The 22,522-nt window shown below is 41.6% G+C and overlaps 1 protein-coding gene across 1 annotated transcript; it reads left to right on the plus strand.

Annotated features, from left to right (window-relative positions):
* Nucleotides 1-4: 4 nt before the first annotated feature.
* c4b (complement C4B (Chido/Rodgers blood group)) lies at nucleotides 5-20,779 on the plus strand (the record flags this gene model as incomplete). The annotated part of the gene is given in 61 exon segments (XM_070444170.1): nucleotides 5-117; nucleotides 181-398; nucleotides 715-785; nucleotides 977-1,068; nucleotides 1,242-1,324; nucleotides 1,518-1,605; nucleotides 2,946-2,983; nucleotides 2,986-3,085; nucleotides 3,292-3,394; nucleotides 3,396-3,420; nucleotides 3,546-3,590; nucleotides 3,593-3,657; nucleotides 3,756-3,875; nucleotides 3,877-3,918; nucleotides 4,089-4,223; nucleotides 4,226-4,261; nucleotides 4,853-4,966; nucleotides 4,968-5,045; nucleotides 5,252-5,308; nucleotides 5,311-5,401; nucleotides 11,736-11,783; nucleotides 11,786-11,832; nucleotides 11,834-11,867; nucleotides 12,229-12,273; nucleotides 12,276-12,299; nucleotides 12,433-12,486; nucleotides 12,489-12,644; nucleotides 12,850-12,878; nucleotides 12,880-12,908; nucleotides 12,910-12,960; nucleotides 13,046-13,116; nucleotides 13,223-13,362; nucleotides 13,461-13,594; nucleotides 13,596-13,677; nucleotides 13,773-13,824; nucleotides 13,935-14,024; nucleotides 14,109-14,315; nucleotides 14,400-14,475; nucleotides 14,619-14,811; nucleotides 15,177-15,299; nucleotides 15,501-15,663; nucleotides 15,756-15,842; nucleotides 15,845-15,966; nucleotides 16,563-16,721; nucleotides 16,881-16,943; nucleotides 17,016-17,106; nucleotides 17,207-17,269; nucleotides 17,272-17,386; nucleotides 18,074-18,164; nucleotides 18,735-18,780; nucleotides 18,783-18,808; nucleotides 18,897-18,986; nucleotides 19,491-19,590; nucleotides 19,819-19,890; nucleotides 19,893-19,917; nucleotides 20,021-20,103; nucleotides 20,248-20,288; nucleotides 20,291-20,351; nucleotides 20,354-20,381; nucleotides 20,500-20,536; nucleotides 20,538-20,779. Coding segments are annotated over 61 exon segments (5,088 nt in total), but the record flags the coding sequence as incomplete, so codon positions are not given.
* Between the last annotated feature and the right edge of the window lie 1,743 nt (nucleotides 20,780-22,522).

The raw sequence follows: 22,522 nt of genomic DNA on the forward strand, positions 1-22,522 counted from the left end.
GCCCCTCCTGAATAAACGTGTTACCCTCTACCTGGAGCAGGAGACATACACATCTGATGTCTCAAAAGAGCAGCACTCTGTGTCTGAGGAGGGACAGATCCAAACTGGGAACCAGAGGTATGACTTAGTGAGACTTGCCTAGGTAAAATGAATGACCATACAGACTTCATCACAAACAAGAATAGAAGATACACTAGGTCTTATGGTTTCATTTCAATGTTTTCCCACCTTGCAGGTAGAAAGGGACAAGCTGCCCATCTTTGTGGATATTCCCTATCTATGCTGGTGGCTGAGATGGATGGGGTCAAGACAGAAAGATGGTGAGGTCCTAGTCTCCCAACACAGAGGCTACATCTTCATTCAGACTGACCAGCCTATCTACAACCCTACACAGCAAGGTACATCTACAGTCTACATGAAATAGAACCCCATTCTTAAATGGATACTTGTGATTTTGGCAGTGAGGCCCTTATCTACTACCCCCCAGAGTCAGATGAACTTGTGGATATCATTTTTATGTGTCTGTGTCCAGTATGAAGGAAGTTAGAGGTAGTTTCGCGAGCCAATGCTAACTAGCGTATCTGCTAAGACACCTACAGACATCTGACTCTGGGGAAGTAGAGAAAGGGCCTCACTGCCAAAATCCCCAAGTACAACTTTAATATTGGTCAAAGGTTTACAATTAAGATATTATATAGGATTTTTTTTTACCAGTGAAATACAGGATATTTACCCTCAACCACTCAATGAAGCCCCATGATGACGTTTTTCACATCTCTATTTTTGTGAGTACAAACTTTTTATTTCTGACCACATTCCGTTGTTACATTTCATTCCATGAAGTGTTGAAATGTTTATCATTGTGGTGGAGATCTTTGATGTTTGAAAGAGTTGGTGAAATAGTAACTGATTTGTATAGTAACTGATTTGTATAGTAACTGATTTGTATAGTAACTGATTTGTATCTCCTTGGTAGAATGCTGCGGGCAACCGGATAATGAAGACTCTTAAGAGAGCTACGGATGGAATATTCACAGATATCCCTTTTAATATCCCTGATGTCTCAGAGTACAATCATATATTATGTGCTATAGAAATTTCACAATTATTCAATGTTAGCATCTATTAATTGACTGATGTTGTGCAACTATCCTTCTTTGATCAATTGATTAAATGATTTACTTAAACACTACATGATAATAAGACAAGCTAATATCATAGCTGGTGTGTTTTGATTTTAGAATGGGTGTGTGGAGGATCGTGGCTCATTACCAAGGAGATGAAAAGAATGCTGTTACTCGAGAATTTCAAGTCAAGAAATTTGGTTCATATTTTCTTTTTTTATCTCCTTTGCTCAACTTACTCTCTATTTACCATTTGAATATTTCAAGTTTAAAGCCAATCTTTCTTAAAATATTTTACTTAAATTGTATTCATGCTATTATTTATAGATTTTCTTACACATGGAGGAAGGATAAGAAATGTTTTGTTGTTCTGAACATGTTTTTGTGTTTCAGTGCTGCCGAGCTTTGAGGTGACCGTCATACCTGAGCAAAGCTACTTTCTATTGAACACTGAACAGTTCACCTTCACAATTTTAGCCAAGTAAGATTTAATCCTGATGTCAACTGTTTCCCCACTACAACATCTAGCTCCTGACAAAGTGCTGAAAATAACATGTCAAATCAAATCAAATTGYATTTGTCACTTGCGCCGAATACAACATGTGTAGACCTTACAGTGAAATGCTTACKTACAAGCCCTTAACCAACAATGCAGTTGTAAGAAAACATCCCCAAAAAGTTAGATATAAGTAAGAATAACAAATCATTAAAGAGTAGCAGTAAATAACAATACGGTGCTATATACAGGGGGTAAAGGTACAGAGTCAATGTGTGGGGGCACCGGTGTCAAGGTAATTGAGGTAATATGTACATGTAGTAGGAGTTATTAAAGTGACTATGCATAGATAATAACAGAGAGTAGGAGCAGCGTAGAAGGAAGGGGGGGGGGGGGGTGGGTCTGGGTAGCCATTGAGGGTAGCCATTTGATTAAATGTTCAGGAGTCTTATGGCTTGGGGGAGAAGCTGTTTGAAGCCTTTTGGACCTAGACTTCGTGCTCCGGTACCGTTGCCATGCGGTAGCAGAGATAACAGTCTATGACTAGGGAGGGTGGAGTCTTTGACAATTTTTAGGGCCTTCCTCTGACACCGCCTGGTATAGAGGTCCTGGATGGCAAGAAGCTTGGCCCTGGTGATGTACTGGGCCGTACGCACTACCCTCGGTAGTGCCCTGCGGTCGGAGGCCGAGCAGTTGCCATACCATGCAGTGATGCAACCCGTCAGGATGCTCTCGATGGTGCAGCTGTAAAACATTTTGAGGATCTGAGGACCCATGCCAAATCTTTTCAGTCTCTGAGGGTGATTAGGTTTTGTTGGTGCCTCTTCATGACTGTCTTGGTGTGCTTGGACCATGTTAGTTTGTTGGTGATTTGGACGCCAAGGGAACTTGAAGCTCTCAACCTGCTCCACTACAACCCAGTCGATGAGAATGGGGGTTGCTCGTCCTCCTTTTCCTGTAGTCCACATAATCTCATTTGTCTTGATCACGTTGAGGGAAAGGTTGCTGTCCTTGCACCACACGGTCAGGTCTCTGACCTCCGCCCTATAGGCTGTCTCGTCGTTGTCGTGATCAGGCCTACCACTGTTGTGTCATCAGCCAACTTAATGATGGTGTTGGAGTCGTGCCTGGCCGTGCAATCATGAGTGAACAGGGAGTACAGGAGGGGACTGAGCACGCAAATGTAACTTTAGTTCGGGCTATGTGGTTCTCATTGAGACATTCACCCAAGTACAAGTCCTCTAAATGTTTATCAAATCTATGAATATGTTATAGAACTCTGTAATTGTTATCAGTTGGTCTGACTTCACTGCATTTCCCCTCAGGTACTCCTATGGTGAGAGTTATAAGGGAGCTTTCCACTGCCGTTTGGAGTGAAGGAGAAAACACAGGGGCCGGATGGTGAAAAGGAGAAGATTGTCTTCATCAGAGATTGTGAGCTGACTGGATCGGTGAGAGGATAAATGTGGCATATTTCAATCAAAATATCTGTACTCTTCAATCAGAGAAGAAGACTCACAAGACTAAAGCTCTGGGAGCTCTGAAGGACAACTGAATGGTGGCGCAACCTATTTCTAAATAAAGTTACAACATTTTGGTTTAAGCAAAGCTTGAGTTATGGTTTGACCTGAAACCTGTCGCTTGCCTTTTTCTCTCAGATACAAGCTGGAGAGGGTCAGCGGTTCTCCAAGAATCCAAGCTCATCGAGCAACTCAAATCCAACCTCAACACCACCCTCTCAGACGTGGTCCAGAGCAAAGCACAGCTTTACGTGGGCAGTGTCTGTCACTGACATCATCAGTAAGGCATCAGTTGTTGTTCTTAGTTTGAACAAAAAAGAGACTTTTGAAATGTGGTACAGTCATACAGTAGGTACAAGACAACTAAACGATGTTGGTACTGTACTGTCTTTATCCCTTCACCAGGTGGTGAGCTACAGGAAGCAGAGGTGTCTCTTCCTGTTGTTTCCCGCGTTACACTGTAGACCTGTCCCGTACCCGCTCTCACTACATCCCTGGAGTTCCCCTCAGTGTAGTGGTAAGCCTCAATTTGGATGACAGAGATACGTTAGATTGAACAATGTCTATCTGTGAAATGATAAACTGTATATTGTTTTTTGTCCGGTGATCTGTTAGGTGGTGGTCCGTCTCCCAAATGGTTCCCCAGCTGTTGGAGAGCCAGTGAGAATGCATCTGCCAGAACTCCAGGATGGACACCAAACTGTAAAGACTAACCAGCAGGGAGCAGTGTGGCACGATTTTTAACCTTCCCAATCTTGATCGTGACATTACTGTGGAGGTAAGTATAACAAAATAGTCAAAAATAAAACTGTAGCTTCTAGAGTAGCTTCAAGCAATACAGCAATAGGCTGTGAACAAAACACTGAAGAAATCATATGAAAACTAAAGACTTTGGATGATTCTTCTCTCTTCTTTATCCCATGGTTTCCCCCTCTCTGTTTCCATCAGGTGACTGTAGATGACCAGAAAATAACCAAAGACGTCAAACGTGCATCGTCTCCTGGGAACAGCTATCTGAGCGTGAGCGTGAGCCAGAAGATTCTGACGCCGGGTCAATCCCTTTTCCGTTGTATTCAAAGTCTTCAATGGGGCCACCAGAGGATGGGTTTATTTACTACATGGTGAGAGATATATGCCCAGTGTATGACCATATTAGAGACACATATTTCCCTCAGATCACACAGATCCCCAAACATTTGAAAACCAACCCGATTTTTATAAACTCCCATATCTACTGGGTGAAATACCACAGGTGTGCCATCAAGCCCATAACTACTGGGTGAAATACCACAGTGTGCCATCACAGCAGCAAACTTTGTGACCTGTTGCCACAAGAAAAGGTCAACCAGTGAAGAACAAACACCATTTGTAAATACAACCCATATTTATGCTTATTTATTTTCCCTTTTGTACTTTAACCATTTGTACATTGTACAACACTGTATATATATATATATATCATAATATGACATGTGTAATGTCTTTATTTTTGGAACTTCTGTGAGTGTAATGTTTACTGTTCATTTTTATTGTTTATTTCACTTTTGTATATTATCTACTTCACTTGCTTTGGCAATGTTAACATATGTTTCCCATGCCAATAAAGCCCCTTGAATTGAATTGAATTGAAAATCATAAGGAACAGGACATGGTGGAAAAGTTCTATAACTGAGAGGAAAAAAACAATGACTTTTTCTGTTTTTAATCGTCAGGTTCTCAGCCGTGGAGTGCTAGCAAAACAGGGTTCTGTCAAATCAGGGGACTTAACAAAGATTCAGCTTCCAATCACGGCCTGATATGACCCCTCCTTCCGTCTGATTGGCTACTTACTATGATCAGAAAGGTGACATCATTACTGACTCTGTGTGGGTAGACGTCAATGATGTTTGTGAGGGGACAGTGAAGGTGAGTAAAACTGGAGTAGATAATCATCAGTTGAGAAGAACAACAGAATATGGCCAAAGCCTGTTAGAAACACAAAAACAAGAGAAATAAAGGTGAATCTGTGCTGAATGTTAATAAGTTTACAATTCAGTTCAGAGTTATTACTAATGATACGTATTTGGGGTAATCACCCTAATCTTTTCCTATGTTTATTTTATATGCTCTAGGTAAAGTCAAAAGATGAATATCTACCAGGAAACACCGGCAAACCTGGAGATAGACTTAAAATGGTCAGAAGGCCAAAGTTGCCTTGCTGGCTGTGGACAAGGCTATCTATGCTCTCAATGCCCACAACAAAACTCACCCCAAACAGGCAAGCTATATTATTTTATTATATTTCTTTTTTATGGGGGGGGGGGGGGGGTGTAGATCAGCTTTAATATTGCAGAAAGATTGTAGCGTTCCATCAATGTAATTGTCTGCCATAATTTCTATCCCCAAATATTTTCTTTGTGAATATACCAGTACCCAAACGTTGATCCCAAAGTTTTTAATTTTTACTAATTTTTCAAAATATTAGAATAAAGGTGAAGACATCCAAAACTATGAAAAAAACACATATGGAATCATGTGTAAACCAAAAAAGTGTTAAAAACAAATCTAAATATATTTTAAGATTTTAGATTTCTTCAAAGTTAGCCACCCTTTGCCTTGATGACAGCTTTGCACACTTCTAGCATTTCTCTCAACCAAGCTTCTGAGGAATGCCTTTTCCAACAATCTTGAAGATTCCCACATATTATACTGGGCACTTGTTGGCTGCTTTTCCTTCACTCTGACGTTAAACTCATCCCAAACCATCCAATTGGGTTGAGGTCGGGTTGTTGCGGAAGCCAGTCACCCTGATTGCTCTCCATCACAAATAGCCATTACACAGCCTGGAGGTGTGTTTTGGGTCATTGTCCTGTTTGAAAACAAATGATAGTCCCACTAAGCGCCAAACCAGATGGGATGGCGTATCTTTAAAATGCTGTGGTAAGCATTGCTGTTAAGTATGCTTGAATTCTAAAATAAATCACCAACAGTTGTCACCAGCAAAAGCACCCCCACACCATTCGACACCTCCTCCATGCTTCAAGGTGGGAACCACCACTTGCTGGGAGTATCACCGTTCACCTACTCTGCGTCTCATCAAAAACACGCGGTTGGAAACCAAAAATTCGTCAAATTTGGACTCATTCAGAACCAAGGACAGATTCTTCCATCCGGTCTAAGTCCATTGGCGTGTTTCTTGCCCCAAGCAAGTCTCTTCTTCTTATTGGTGTTCCTTTATTAGTAGTTTCTTTGCAGCAATTCGTCAGTGAAGGTCTGATTCACGCGAGTCCCCTCTGAACAGTTGATGTTGAGATGTGCTCTCTACTTTGAACTCTGTGAAGCATTTATTTGAGCTGCAAATCTGAGGCTGAGTAACTCTAAATGAACTTATCCCCTGCAGCAGAGGTATAACTCTGGGTCTTCCTTTCCCTGTGGTGGTCCTCAGTGAAGCCAGTTTCATCATAGCGCTTGATGATTTTTGCGACTGCACTTGAAGAAGCGTTCAAAGTTCTTTAATTGTTCCCATTGACTGACCTTCATGTCTTAAAGTAATGATGGCGCGTTTTCTCTTGTTTTATTTAACTATTCTCTGCCGTAATATGGACTTGGTTATTTTACCAAACCAGGGATATCTTCTGTTATACCACCTCTACTTTTTTTTTTTTTTTTAAAGGGGTGGATCCAGGCTAATATTGCGGAAACGAATGTTGCTTTCCAATGTAATTGTCTGCATGTCATTTTCCAATCCCCCCATATTCTTTTGGGTAATCTATATATCCAATACACGCATGCATTTACCATATACAAGCATACGAGTATAACATTACACATTACCCTAGACATACATACTTTTTTTAAAGAATATGACCTTTATTATTATTGCCCCGCAACCACTAAACCACGAACTCCACCAAATTGGAGTAAACTAAATAAGCCACTTTCTTGCTTTTTCCTTTAATTTATACATTCTTTACCCATTTTTACAAGACACAGTCTACTTTATAATAGTTTCTCTCTTAGTTGTTCTTAGTCCTTCCTCTGATTTCTGTTGTCCATCCAGTTTATATTCCACTTGTAACTGTGCTATTTCACAAAAGCTCCGCACCTATACACATTTCACAGATCCCGTATGCCCTACATTGTTTATCTTGTTATTAGTCCCACCCTTCAGTTCCACTCAACCCTTCCCATCTATCTTCCAACATCATCCATTTCGGATTTTTATTTGCCATATATTTTTTCAACTGTGCTGTTGATGCTTCACAAAAAGATTTGAAACCTTCCTATTCTCATAGCGTTCAACAGATTGTAAATTAAAAATAAATGTTTTTGCCTAAAATAATTATTATATTATTGATTGATTGACTATGGCTTTTCAAATCCCCCAGTATTGCTATCTTGTTCAGCGTCAGTTTTAGGCAAATGTTGCAATTCTTTCAGCCATTCCTGGACCTGTGACCAAAACGAGCGTACATATGGAAACAATACCAAAATAAATGGACAATACCAAAATAAATGATCTAATGACTCTTGCCTCCTCACAGCAAGAATCTGCAGAGCTGGAAGACTGTATACATAACATTCTAATTAGTGTCAAGGAATGTTGTACTTTTAATTTAAATTTGATTTAAATTAAAATTCGAAGTTTTGACATCCGGCGTTGTTGGTGGCGCCCATATCAATTCAAAACCAATGTGCCATGAATGGTACCATCGAAAATCTCTTCCCAAATATTTTGTAATTTATATGGCACAGCTGTCAGTTTTTGGTCCTTAAATGTAAATTGGTATATGTTTTTATTTATCCACCACTTTTCTTTAACCATATTATGTCTTTAATACAGGGCCGACATACAAGTTCCTACTTTTTTCCCTTCTACTTGCCTCTTCCATTTTTGTGGTAATGCTGCAATTAATTGGTTGTAATTTTTGGGTAGGGCAGACATTTCCATATGTCTGTGTAAGCTGCATGTGTGACATAACTCCACCAGTCCTATTTATGATATCATTCACAAAAATTATACCTTTTTTAACATTTCTTCGATAAATACAGTTTTTTGATCAATTACTATATTTGATTTAAACCACAATATTTGTTGTACTATTTGTTCCGTCCTTTCAGGTGGATTAAACTGAAATTGCAACAACTTTCTAAGGCTTGTTTAAAAAATAAGGATATTTGGAGATTATTTCCTTTTCAAACAACCGAAAGTGAGCAGGTGTAATCTGAATAAAGGGAAAAAGGCCCTCTTGAACATAGGAGAGCATCGTACCAATTACTAGAGAACCAGTTTGGATTTAAGATAACTTTTGTATGGACTGATGCCTTTAGTGAGAGGTCTAATGCTTTAATATTAAATCATTTCTGCCTCCGAATTCATATTCGTTATATTAAATAGGCCCTTTTAATTTTATCTGGCTTGCCGTTCCAAATAAAATGGAATATTTTTTGTTCATATAATTTAAAAAGCAGAGTTCACTAGGTGTAGGCAAAACCTAAGCAAATAGGTAAACTGTGATATGACTAAAGAGTTAATCAGGGTGATTTTCACAAATAGACAGGTATTTTCCTTTCCATGGTAGCAAGATCTTATCTATTTTTGCTAACTTTCCATAAAAATTATTGGAGTGAGATCATTTCTTTCTTTTGGGATTTTTATCGAGTATGTCCACATCTCCGTCAGACCATTTAATTGGTAACTAATGCAATATAAAATGTGTATTTTTTAGTGATCCAATACGTAATATGGTAATCTTATCATAATTTGGTTTTAATCCAGAGAGGATAGCAAAGGTATCTAGATCCTCTATGAGGCCCTGGAGAGACTCTAGTGTGGTTTTAAAAGAAAACATGAATCATCAGCGTACAATGACACCTTAGTTTTAAGCCACGGATTCTAATCCTTAATATTAAGTGTTTGATCTAATTTTAACAGCTAACATTTCGATGGCAATAATAAAGAATATGCCGATAGTGGACAACTTGTTTTACTCCTCTAGATAGTTAAACATTTTCTGAGATGTTGCATTATTACTACTTTTACACCTAGGGTTACTATACATAATTTAACCCATTTTATAAGAGATCCCCAAAATTGAAATTCTAGGCATTTATATATAACTCCAGTCGTATTTATCAAAAGCTTTTCAAAATCAGCTATGAAAACCAGGCCTGGTGTCCCCGATATTTCATATGTTCTATTGTTCCAGTACTGCCTATATAATTATCTCCAATGTATGTCCCTGTAAAACCCTGTCTGATTAGGATGAATAATATCGACAAAACTTTTTTATTCTAGCGCCAAGCATTTTGCTAGGATTTTTGCATCACAACACTGAAGTGTAAGAGATCTCCAATTTTTAAATGGACTGGACTTTATATATTACCACTTGGGTCCTGTTTCAGTAATAATGATATCAGACCTTCTTGTTGCGTGTCTGATAATCTACATTTATATAGGAGTGGTTAAACAAGCTAATAATGGTCCTTTGAGTATATCAAAAAAAGTTTTGTATACTCCACTGGTATGCCATCCAGCCCTGGAGTTTTCCCATCTTAAAGGCCCCAATTGCATCAAGCAGTTCCTCCTCTGTATTTGGCCTTTCACATGAGCTTTCTGTAAGATGTTAATTTTACATTATTAATAGGGAAAAAATCCATACAATTAGTTTCAGTTAGTGGAGATGGAGGAGCCTGAAATGAAAACATATTCTTAAAGTACTTTACTTCCTCTTCAAATATAATTGGTGAATCATGCGTGACTCCATCATTTGTAACAAGTTTTAATACTTTTTTTTGGTAGCATTTCTATATGAAGATTGAAAAAGAATTTGGTGCATTTTTCCCCATTTCCATCCAGTTCGCTTTTTTTTATAATATATACACTGGATCTTTCTTGAATAAGTTCTCCATTTCTTTTTGTTTTCCTCTTACTTATTCTTGTGCCTCTATGGTACCGTTTTTATTGCTATCTAACTGTACTGTTAGTCCTTCAATTTCCTTTGTTAATATGGACTCTTTGATCTAAATTGCTTTTGTTTATAGATGAGTAGACTGATTGCATGGCTTAAAGGACACTTAAAAGTGTCCCATACAATAAGGGGATCTGCTGTACCTATGTTATGTCTGAAAAAGTCAGTTATAAATCTTCTGTCCTATTCTAAACAATTTATCATCTAGTAGACTTGATTAAATTTCAATATCCTCGCCCACGTGGGAAATTCTGTAAGAGAAATATATATGCCAATTATGTGATGTCCGACCGCATTCTGTCCCCTATCAACACTTTTTAAACTTTTGGTGCCAGAGAGAATGGTATAAGAAAGTGTCAAGACGACTAGCTTGATTAAGCCTCCGCCATGTATACTCACTAAATCAGGGTATTTAAGTCTCCATATATCCACTAATTCAATATATCCATGACATTCATGATTTCCTTAAGTGCCTGAGGGTGATAGTTTGTAGTGTGATTTCCTTTCCGGTCCATAAGAGGTATTTAAGACCGTATTTAAATCTCCCACTATAATAATAGAGTCTAGTGTTGCTTGTAGAGTTGATAAATTCTTATATATTTTCAAAGAAGCTTGGATCATCATCATTATTCGGACCGTGTAGGTTAACAAGCCATATTTGTTTATTGTCCAATAACATATTTAAAATAATCCATCTACCTTGAGGATCTGTTTGGAAATTTGCACATTTGGATCAAATATTGTTAATTAAAACCATCACCCTTTTGAATTTCTTTGCCCATGGGAGAAATATATTTTCCCCCCAGTTCTTTTTCCACAAAACTTCATCTAAAACTGTTGAATGGTTTCCTGTAAACAATAGATATTATAATCCTTCTCTTTTAGCCAGGTAAATACTGATCGTCTTTTCTTATTATTGCTAAGCCATTACAATTGTAACTGGCTATACTTATTTCACCACTTACCATAATGAGACACACCTTTCAATTCTTTTTATCAAATATATTTTTGTTAAACGTACTATTAAAAAGTAACATAATGATTGAGTGTCTATATAGTTGTACCATGATACTTGCATTTCTACTAAGTAAACCTCCAATTGGTCCCTACTAATCCACCCGCTAAAAGCCTCATCTCGAGTTGGGTTGTCATCCTAATGCCGGCAGACACCCTCGACCCCCTGTATCCCATAGCCCTGAACCGACTGGTAATACCCATACCACTCTACCTTGTCACAACACAATAATTGGCTCAAACGCATTAAGAAGGAAATAAATTCCAGAAATGAACTTTAACAAGGCACACCTGCTAATTGAAATACATTCCAGGTGATTACCTCATGAATCTGGTTGAGAGAATGCCAAGAGGTGCAAAGCTGTCATCAAGGTCAAAGGGTGGCTACTTTGAAGAATATAAAATATGAAATATAGAAAAGAAAAACCTTGAATAGTAGGTGTGTCCAAACTTTTGACTGGTTGTATATACACATATACAAGCTACTATTACTAAAGAATAATAATACATACTGTCTCCTCCACATTATTTCCTCTAAACTCACTCCTTATAATGTACAGGTTAAAATATTCTATGCAATAGACCAAAAGGTCTGTTGACTAACAGTGTGAATATTTGTGTGCGTTCACAGGTATTTCGTCGTCGATGCAGTCCTATGACCTTGGTTGCTCATACGGTGGCGCTCAGATACAGCCTCTGTGTTGAACGACGCTGGCTTGTCATTCATTCTCCAACTCTCATGTGCTATCTAAGATGAGGAAGGGTATGAGGAGCGTAGTGTGATTGAACTAAACAGCTGTCTAGTGTCTACACGACTTCTTCTTGGCCGTCGTTTCTGAATGATGTTCTCTGGTATAGGGTTAAAACCCTTTAGGAGTAGACAACTTAACATTTCACAGACATGGATCCACTAAACTAGACATGACATTGGCTGGGACTTAATGACCAACCTTCAACATAAAGAAAAAAAACCGAATACAATTTAAAAAAAACACCAACTCAGACGTACATTTCAACAAAGCATTAAAGTTGCTCAAAACCTACATGTTCCCACAATTTGTGATGTTCTATGTTGATGTTTTGATTTGATGGTCTTCACCCTACCGTATGTTGTTTTGTCTTAGGGTTTAACTGTGAGTCAGGCTTCAGACGACAGAGGCGTTCCCTGGACTCCAGGAGCAGATGGTGTCCATAAGTATTACAACGTTACTTTACTCTGACTGTCACTAACTGGCTGAGGTGGTGGGAAGACAGTTCATCAGTCCTGGCAGGTACGAACTAAACCTTTTTCACTACCTTTTGTCACTAGTCACATGTCCAACTCCCAGAATCCAGTTACTCAGACGCCAAGCTGCAGGAGTGTTGTTCTCATGGCTTGTCCCTGATCCCATGCTGAGGACGTGTCAGCAGCGAGCCGAGAGAGTGGCACGAGCCAATAAGGACCATGTCTGTGTCAAGGCCTTCCTGGACTGCTGCATAGAGGGAGAGAAGTTGAGGGAGAAGAAGAAACGAGACGACGCCCAGAGAGGGCATGGCAGGAGTGAGGATGACTTGATTGTTGGGGATATTACCATTCTAACATGTATAACATGGTAACAAAATGATAACAGACACTATTCTTTAGACAGACATGGGAATTTGAAACAAAATATCTGACTTGTTATAACTTAAAAGGATTGGGTGAGAATAGGATCTTAAAAGGTTATATTATTGTGACACCTTTAGTCTGCACTCTCTCCTCTTAGCTACGAGTGCCACAGACATCGAAGACTTCTTTTGACACAACCAATCAGCAAATACGCAGAAGTTCCCCCAAGCTTTGCATTCTCAGTGGTCGATATAAACGGCAAAGGAAGGTGAGAAATCGACATTTAGCACACAGATATCGGCGCCATGTGTCTGAAACACTTTGTAATTTGTCTCTCTCTCTGTCTCCCTTAGTCATACTGTGGCTCTGCCTGATTCCATCACCACCTGGGAGATACAGGCTGTCAGCTTGTCTGATTCTCATGGTAACATCCTCCTCCTCTATTGGTTCATATTCTGTACCTAGATAGTGAGGAATGTGTGGTGACATTCTGGAGAGTAATGGACCTGTCTGTGTGTGCCTTCCTGCAGGCATCTGTGTGGCAGAACCACATGAGTTCCGTGTGTTTAAGAAGGTTTTTGTCTCTCTGAGGCTGCCGTACTCAGTCAAAAGATTTGAGCAAATGTCTATTGTTCCTGTTGTCTACAACTATTGGGACCAGGATGCACAGGTTGAGTTAAATCCTTTCTGTAGTACTACAGTTTTACACTTCAGAAGCATATACAGAAAGATAAAATGCAGCTGATGGACCACCTTCCTCCTTCTCAGATTGCACTCCACATGGAGAGAAATGACAAGCTCTGTTCACCAGGCTCCAGTTCCATCAAAACCTATGTCAACGTCACCGTGGAGGCCCACTCCTCCAAAGCCGTCACTTTTCTGCAGTACCCATGGAAACCGCCCCATACCCATCAAAATACGCCTTTATGACATAGAGAATGAGGACGGCAGTGATGCTATTGAAAAGATTCTGAATGTAGAGTAAGTATACAAAAAATATCGGGAAAGTTACTACTACAGAAAAATCCATTACTGTAAAGCTACTGCATGTATGTAATATAATAGTTTCTCATATTGTAGACGGAGGGAATAGAGAAGAGAGTGGAGGAAACTCATTTTGTTGACCTGAGTGGCYATATTGGTGAGATTGCTAACAGAATATCTATGATGACAGCATTTTATTTACATAATAGTTTATGMCATAAAAAGCACCAACCAGCTTCTCTCATTCTCTGTTGTCAGGGAAGAGTGGCCAATCTTTCATGATTAATGGAAAGTTACCAGACAACACAGTCCCTGGCTCCAGCACCAATATCTTCGTCAAGATGGAAGGTCTGACTCATTTTACCCTCCAATCATTTCTCTTCACAACAGTATTGTCAGTTTAATTAATATCCAATCTCGTCCATTCCCCAGGGGAGCTGTTTGGCAAGTCCACTTCCATAACCCTGCTCTCTTCCGATGGGGTTAAAAGCTTGCTCAATGCCCCTCATGGATGTGCAGAGCAGACTATGAAACGTATGGCCCCCACAGCCCTGGCCCTCCGCTATATGGACCTTAGCCAGCGCTGGTATGAGCTGAGCCCTGGCATCAGAGATACGGCCCTCCAGTTCACAGAGCAAGGTGTGGGAGAACTGTAATGAAGATGTTTTATTTTCATTTGTAGTAAGAAACACAAAATACAATATCTCTCTCTCTCTCTGTCAGGCTATATGAGAATTTTGACGTTTAAAAAGGGTGATGGATCGTATGGAGCTTGGACGCACCATCCAACCAGTTACTGGTCCGTACATCTCTCTTTACATTGCTTGTTTTTGTGGTACTGTAGTTTTCTGTCTGTCTGGAATAAAAGCCTGTAAACACTGCAACTCTRCAGGACTGGAGCTGGCCGATCCTATCACYGTGTTTGTTACCCTTCCTCTCWAGGCTGACGGGCCTTGTTGTGAAAGTGATGTCTCTGGTGGCAGAACGTCAGAATGCAGGCGGTGGAGAGAAGGGGAGATGGGCACAGGGTGTGTCTGAGAAGCATATCATTGATTCAGTCAGATACCTCCTGGTTAAACAGAAGGAGGATGGATCATTCTCGGACCCTAACCCAGTCATACACAGGGAAATGCAGGTAAAGGATTATTAAAAACACTAGTTTTAACATGAAGATCACTTTATTGGTCAGTTTCACACAAGGTCCAACTGAAATTTGACTTCCGCTTTTAACCCAACTCCTCCGAAAGACACACATAACATATACAGGTTTTGGAGAGGTGTGTGAGGCTTCCACACTGGACGCCTGGGGAGCTGTTGTTGTGTGGGGGTTAAGTGCCTTGCTTAAAAGCACAACAGCAGGCAAAGGCATCTAGGATTTCATTCCAGCAACCCTCCGGTTGCCAACTCACTCAGACGCAGGACTCGAACTGGCAACCCTCCTGTATTTCAACAGAGTATTTTCTCTTTATCTGTTGAGTTGAGTTGTCTCTTTCTCTCTAGGGAGGCATTGGAGGGATAGAGGGAGATGTCTCCATGACTGCTTTCATAACTGTGGCTCTAAATCGCTCCCTCCCTTTCCTGACAGACAACAAGGAGCAGACACCAAGAGAGCGTAACGATACGGTAAGATAGGTGGACAAATTTCCTTATTAACTCACACGTGTTTAGTATAGTGTGTACTTTTGTGTTACCATTTAACCGACTTCAACCTAATCATCCGTCTAAATCAGCCGTCTCTTTCCTGGAGAAGAAGAAAAACAGAGACATCAAATGCTTCTATTTTGAACCAGAACGGCTAGCTGCTCTGTGTTTGTGTTTGTGTAGAAAGCCGTTATCTCTAAAGCCACCGACTACCTGCTCTCACGTGTTGAGGGGCTACAGAGGCCCTACGCTGTGGCCATAACAGCCTACTGTCTGTCAGTCTGTCTGTCTGACCGGACACAGGCTGAGCCTGCCTGGAAAAAACTCAAAGGACTGGCAACTGAAGGTATTGTCCTTTACACTCCTGTTATAGGTCAGAATGGTGTGGGCTGATGGGGGATTGCTGCTGAATTGATATTCTTTGACTCCTCTTGACAGGGAAAGACCATTGCCATGGGTGGTATGCTAACGCTGGCATGGTGAATGAGGAAAATAAACATTATGTACCGACAACAGAGGCCATAACAGTGAGACTACAGCCTACGCCCTGTTAACTGCAGTGGCTCATAAGGACACAGAGTGGGCAGACTCTGCAGCCTGCTGGCTGACTTCACAGGAGAACTATGGAGGAGGATTCAAGTCCACACAGGTGAGATATCGTACTGATGGAGGAGGTCAAGTCCACACAGGTGAGATATACTGTACTGATGGAGGAGGTTCAAGTCCACCACAGGTGAGATATACTGTACTGATGGAGGAGGATTCAAGTCCACACAGGTGAGATATACTGTACTGATGGAGGAGACTTCAAGTCCACACAGGTGAGATATACTGTTGATGGAGGAGGATTCAAGTCACACAGGTGAGATATACTGTACTGATGGAGGAGACTTCAAGTCCACACAGGTGAGATATACTGTACTGATGGAGGAGGATTCAAGTCCACACAGGTGAGATATACTGTACTGAAGGAGAGCCAAACAATGCCAAAACATGATGTGGCTGCTTCATTGCCTCCTAGTGGATGTAGTTTCCTTGTTCCTAGTTAGCATGTTTTGCTAGTTTTCCGCCTTCATATTCAGTCCAACAACACTGATATCCTACTGATACAGTGACCCAGGGGTGATAGTCCCACTCATTGAGAGTCGATGGACATTTTACATTCTACAACTTTGGTAGAAATAACATGTTAAATGTCTACCTTCAATTTGTATCCAGTCTATGCATTCATCTTAATGTCTTTAGGATACTATAGTGGCTTTGGAGGCTCTCTCTGAGTATGCACTGAACAGGCCCCAACCTCCCATCACAGAAGTGGAGGTACAGTTCACTAGTCCAGGGAAGAGCGACATTCAGAAGCTGTCATTGGACAACAAGGGGGAGAAAGTAGAAACGGAGCTGAAGGTATACTCCACCTCCACACACACACACACACACACACACACACACACACACACACACACACACACACACACACACACACACAACACACACACACACACACACACACACAGCACACACACACACACACATAACTCTCTCTCTCTGTCTCTACTTTGCCAGAAACTGATTGGTAATCCTATCATTAACGTAGCGCTAACGGGACGGGGAAAAGCCAAGATGAAGGTGAGCATCTTTATCATCAAAAGATTTTCTTGATGTTCATTCAACCGTGTAATATATTGATCTGTCTGGCAGGTTACGAAGGCTTACCATCTACTGGACACCTCAGACGACTGCAACCTTCTGTCAATCACAGTCAAAGTAGAGGGGAAAGTAGAGTACACTGGTGAGCAGCACCACTCTGATTCAGTGCTCCTTTTACGACAGGTTAGGATGTGTGTGACTGAGTTCCACTAGTACACTCTGATAACACTTTGTTTCATCAGCCCAGATTGTTGAAGACTACAACGACTATGAGGGGGACTACGGGACGGAGACGGAGAGAAGGGAGGAGAGGATGTCCCCCGATCAGCGATTGAGTGGTTTGACGCTCGCAGCAGACACAGAAGAGATACTCAGCAAAGCCGGAATTCTGAAAACGATGTTGAATACGAAGTCTGTGTGAGGTAAGTTAAACAGAGAGGTCTGTGTGAGATCAGTTAAACAGAGAGGTCTGTGTGAGTTCAGTTATACAGAGGTCTGTGTGAGGTCAGTTAACAACAGAGAGGTCTGTGTGAGGTCAGTTAAACAGAGAGTCTGTGTGAGATCAGTTAAACAGAGAGGTCTGTGTGAGGTCAGTTAAACAGAGGAGGTCTGTGTGAGTCAGTTAAACAGAGAGGTCTGTGTGAGGTCGTTAAACAGAGAGGTCTGTGTGAGATCAGTTAAACAGAGAGGTCTTGTGAGGTCGTTAAACAGAGAGGTCTGTGTGAGTCAGTTAAACAGAGAGGTCTGTGTGAGTCAGTTAAACAGAGGTCTGTGTGAGTCAGTTAAACAGAGAGGTCTGTGTGAGGTCAGTTAAACAGAGAGGTCTGTGTGAGTCAGTTAAACAGAGAGGTCTGTGTGAGGTCAGTTAAACAGAGAGGTCTGTGGTGAGGTCAGTTAAACAGAGAGGTCTGTGTGAGGTCAGTTAAACAGAGAGGTCTGTGTGAGATCAGTTAAACAGAGAGGTCTGTGTGAGATCAGTTAACAGAGAGGGAACTGATTCTGTCATGAATATACAAATAAGCAGATTTGTGACTGGGATGAATATTTTGTGACTGCCTAGGCGATAGGGCAGTGGTTTTTCAGTAAGCTAACTAACTTGTATTCTTTAGTCATAGTCTGACCAGGAACCTCACAGGAATGTCCATAGCCGACATCACACTGCTCAGTGGCTTTGAGGCACAGACAGACGACCTGGACAAGGTGAGTCTTCATCATCATATAGAGTCTTATAAACACGTTACCAACCCACTCCTTTACTTTTCTTTAGTATCAATGTTTTGTCAGTCTCTCCCCTCCTCTCTCTCCCTGATCTTCCTCTCTCAATCCCCTTTTCTCCCTCGATCATTCCTTCCTCCTCTCATCTTCTCCTCCTTCTTCCTCATCCCTCATCATCCCTCTCTCCTTTCCTTTCATTCCTCGATCATTCTTCTCCTGCTCTTCATCCCTCGATCATTCCTTCCTCTCTCCTTCCCTTTTCATCCCTCATCATTCCTTCCTCTCTCCTTTCCCCCTTTTCATCTCTCCATCATTCCTTCCTCTCTCCTTCCCCTTTTCATCCTCATCATTCCTCCTCTCTCTTTCCCCTTCATCCCTCATCATTCCTTCCTCTCTGCCTTCCCCTTTTCATCCTCGATCATTCCTTCCTCTCTCCTCCCTTTCGTCCTCCTCATTCTTCCTCTCTCTTACCCCTTTTCTCTCATCTTCCTCCTCCCCTCCTTTATCCTCGATTCCTTCTCTCTTTCCTCTTTCTCTAACTGTGTCTCTCCACAGCTAAAGAACCCTGATGAACAATACATCTCTCACTACGAGGTCTCACATGGAAAGTGCTGTTGTACTTTAATGAGGTGAGACTCACACAAACACGAATACACAAGCAACTCGGTGGAACAGTGTGAAATCGAAAGCCCAAGTTATTTTTCTGTCTCTGTCCAGATTGAGGAAAGGGAGTGTGTAACGTTTAGGGCGTGGCAGACAGTAACTATAGGTTTACTGCAGCCTGCTCCGGCCACATTCTATGACTATCTATGAACCAGGTATGCAAGGCTTTCTTTTCTGTACTTTTTTTACCTTGATTGATTTTTTGTATCTGTCAAATAGTCTTCTGAATATATTGGCCATCACTAAAAAATAATGCATAATTTGACTATCTCTCCCCATCTGTCACTGTCTCTCTCTTCCTCCCGGTCTGTCTGTCTGTCTGTCTGATACACTTCTCCCTCTACTCCCCACCTCCCTCCCTCCTCTCTCTCCTCCTCCTCTTCTCTCTTCTCTCTCTCTCTCTCTCTCCTCTCCTCTCGCTCTCCTCTCCTCTCCTCTCCTCTCCTCTCTCTAATCCTCTCTCCCTCCCCTCTCCCTTCTCGCTCTCTCTTCCTCTCTCTCTCTCTCTCTCTCTCTCTATCCTCTCTCCCTCCTCTCTCCTCTCTCTCTCCCTCCATCCCTCCTTCCTCCCCTCTTTTCTTCCTCTATCTCTCTTTCTCTCTCTCACACACACACACACACACACACATACACCACACACATACACACACAATCACAGACAGAAAGTGTACTACTTTCTATGCTGCACCAAAAAGAAGCAAGATGGTTTCAACATTGTGTTCAGGGGATGTGTGCCAGTGTTCAGAGAGTAAGTTGTTATTTCTATCACTATCGCCAACATTCTCTCAGTTCCCCTATTGAAGTATTCTCTCACTGTTATGGCACCAACCTGGGTTCTAATAGTATGGAGAATTTGATTGAGCCTGCTGGTAGGGCCTTAAAGGCGGGATTTTACCATTTTGGGACTATTCCATTGGTTCTGGTTTCATTGGTTAGGGTCTGTATGACACTAAAGAAAGTCCCATTGGTTCTTTAGGGCCCTGCCACAAAGAGAAGGACACTTTTGGACCACTGAAGCTAGAGAAGAAAGATCGTTTTGAACATGCTTGCTATTCCCCACTGTGGATTACGGTCAGTAGACAATTTAGCTATGAGTGTGACACAGGTCAATATTTAACAGTTACAGTAGGGACAAATAAGGTGAAGCTAGTAATTCGTTTTAAATCTGGTTGTTTTAGGTTTCATTGTCAAGTCATCAGTATGTCTGTGAAGAGTAACTTTGAACTCTACACAACTAATGTGACTCAGGTACTCCGAGCCAGTAAGTGATAATACCATTATCCAATCCTGACTTGAGATCTCTGTCTGTAACTAGAATGTTCATGAAGACGTAACCATACATAGTACATGTACTTCTTTCTACGGTCATGGTAACTATGGTAACTCTGCGCCCTCTTTCTGCCAGCCGGAGATGTGAAGCTGGAGGAGAGCAAAGTGCGAGTGTTGCCCCAAGAGGCTCCAGTGTAAAAGGACAGCTAGAGCCAGGGAAGAAATACCTCATCATGGGCAAAGTGGCTCCCACACCGACTCTAATGGCCAGTAAGTTCTGGCTATGATGTCATAAGACAACTGAAGATGTTTTTACCACTAAGGTCTTACTCTGTGAGAATTGGACTTCCCTGGTAAATGTGTCACCATTTCTCTGTTTGACTTTTAGGATGCAATACCTTTTGGAATCAAATACCTGGATTGAAACAAGTGCCTAATGAGAAAAAGTGCAAAGGATCAAAGAACAAGACTACATGCAACAAATTTAAAGACTTTGTATCTGAGTACATGTTGAATGGCTGCACCCAGTGGACTGGTTCACTGACACGTTAACATGCATACTCAACACATCATCTAGAAAATGAAATGTTTTTAATCGAGTCATGTAATTCAGTGTTTGTAACATCCACTTTCAATACTTATCAAGATAAAATAAAATTGATTTTAACACAACATGTAATTCAGTCTTTGACCACTTTACCAACAATATGAATGAAATGAGAAACATAAGACATCCATAATGTTTTACAGGTTTATTTAATAATGTGTTTAAGCACATGGCAATATATACAAGGAACACATCAACTGACGATACAAAAAATTAAGAACACCTGCTCATGTATTTATTTATTTTGGTTTCACTTTATTTAACCAGGTAGGCCAGTTGAGAACAAGTTCTCATTTCACACTGCGACCTGGCCAAGATCAACCTTTCTAGCCCCGGCATTCCGCTACGGAACTCCTCCCCACATTCCACTGAAAGGCAGAGCGCGAAATTCAAAAAATATCTTTAGAAATTTTAACTTTCACACATTAACAAAAGTCCAATACAGCTAATGGAAAGATACACATCTTGTGAATCCAGCCAACATGTCCGATTTCTTTAATGTTTTACAGGGAAAACACAATATACACTGCTCAAAAAAATAAGGGAACACTTAAACAACACAATGTAACTCCAAGTCAATCCACACTTCTTGTGAAATCAACATGTCCACTTAGGAAGCAAACACTGATTGACAATACATTTCACATGCTGTTGTCAAATGGAATAGACAAAAGGTGGAAAATTATAGGCATATTAGCAAGACACCCCCAAAAAAGGAGTGATTCTGCAGGTGGTGACCACACAGTCCACTTCTCAGTTCCTATGCTTCCTGGCTGATGTTTTGGTCCACTTTGAATGCTGGCGGTGCTCTCACTCTAGTGGTAGCATGAGACGGAGTCTACAACCCACAAAGTGGCTCAGGTAGTGCAGTTCATCCAGGATGGCACATCAATGCGAGCTGTGGCAAAAAGGTTTGCTGTTGTCTGTCAGCGTAGTGTCCAGAGCATGGAGGGCGCTACCAGGAGGACAGGCCAGTACATGAGGAGACGTGGAGGAGGCCGTAGGAGGGCAAAACCCAGCAGCAGGACCGCTACCTCCGCCTTTGTGCAAGGAGGTGCACTGCCCGAGCCCTGCAAAATGACCTCCCAGCAGGCCACAAATGTGCATGTGTCAGCATATGGTCTCACAAGGGGTCTGAGATCTCATCTCGGTACCTAATGGCAGTCCAGGCTACCTCTGGCAAGCACACGGGGGCTGTGCGGCCCACAAAGAAATGCCACCCCCACACCATGACTGACCCACCGCCAAACCGTCATGCTGGAGGATGTTGCAGGCAGCAGAACGTTCTCCACGGCGTCTCCGAACTCTGTCACGTCTGTCAGCATTGTCCTCAGTGTGAACCTGCTTTCATCTGTGAAGAGCACAGGGCGCCAGTGGCGAATTTGCCAATATTGGTGTTCTCTGGCAAATGCCCAAACGTCCTGCACGGTGTTTTGGGCTGTAAGCACATAACCCCCACCTGTGACGCGTCGGGCCCTCATACCACCTCATGGAGTCTGTTTCTACCGGTTTGAGCAGACACATGACATTGTGGCCTGCGGAGGTCATTTTGGCAGGGCTCTGGCAGTGCTCCTCCTGCTCAAAGGCGGAGCGTAGCGCCGTCCTGCTCTGGGTTTGTTGCCCTCCTACGGCCTCCTCCACGTCTCCTGATGTACTGGCCTGTCTCCTGTAGCGGCTCCATGCTCTGGACACTACAGCTGACAGACCAGCAAACCTTCTTGCCAACAGCTCGCATGTGATGTGCCATCCTGGATGAAGGCTGCACTACTGAGCCCCATTAGTGTGTGGGTTGTAGACTCCGTCT

The sequence above is a fragment of the Salvelinus sp. IW2-2015 genome, linkage group LG6.2, assembly GCF_002910315.2.
Source record: "Salvelinus sp. IW2-2015 linkage group LG6.2, ASM291031v2, whole genome shotgun sequence".
Classification (NCBI taxonomy): Eukaryota; Metazoa; Chordata; class Actinopteri; order Salmoniformes; family Salmonidae; genus Salvelinus; species Salvelinus sp. IW2-2015.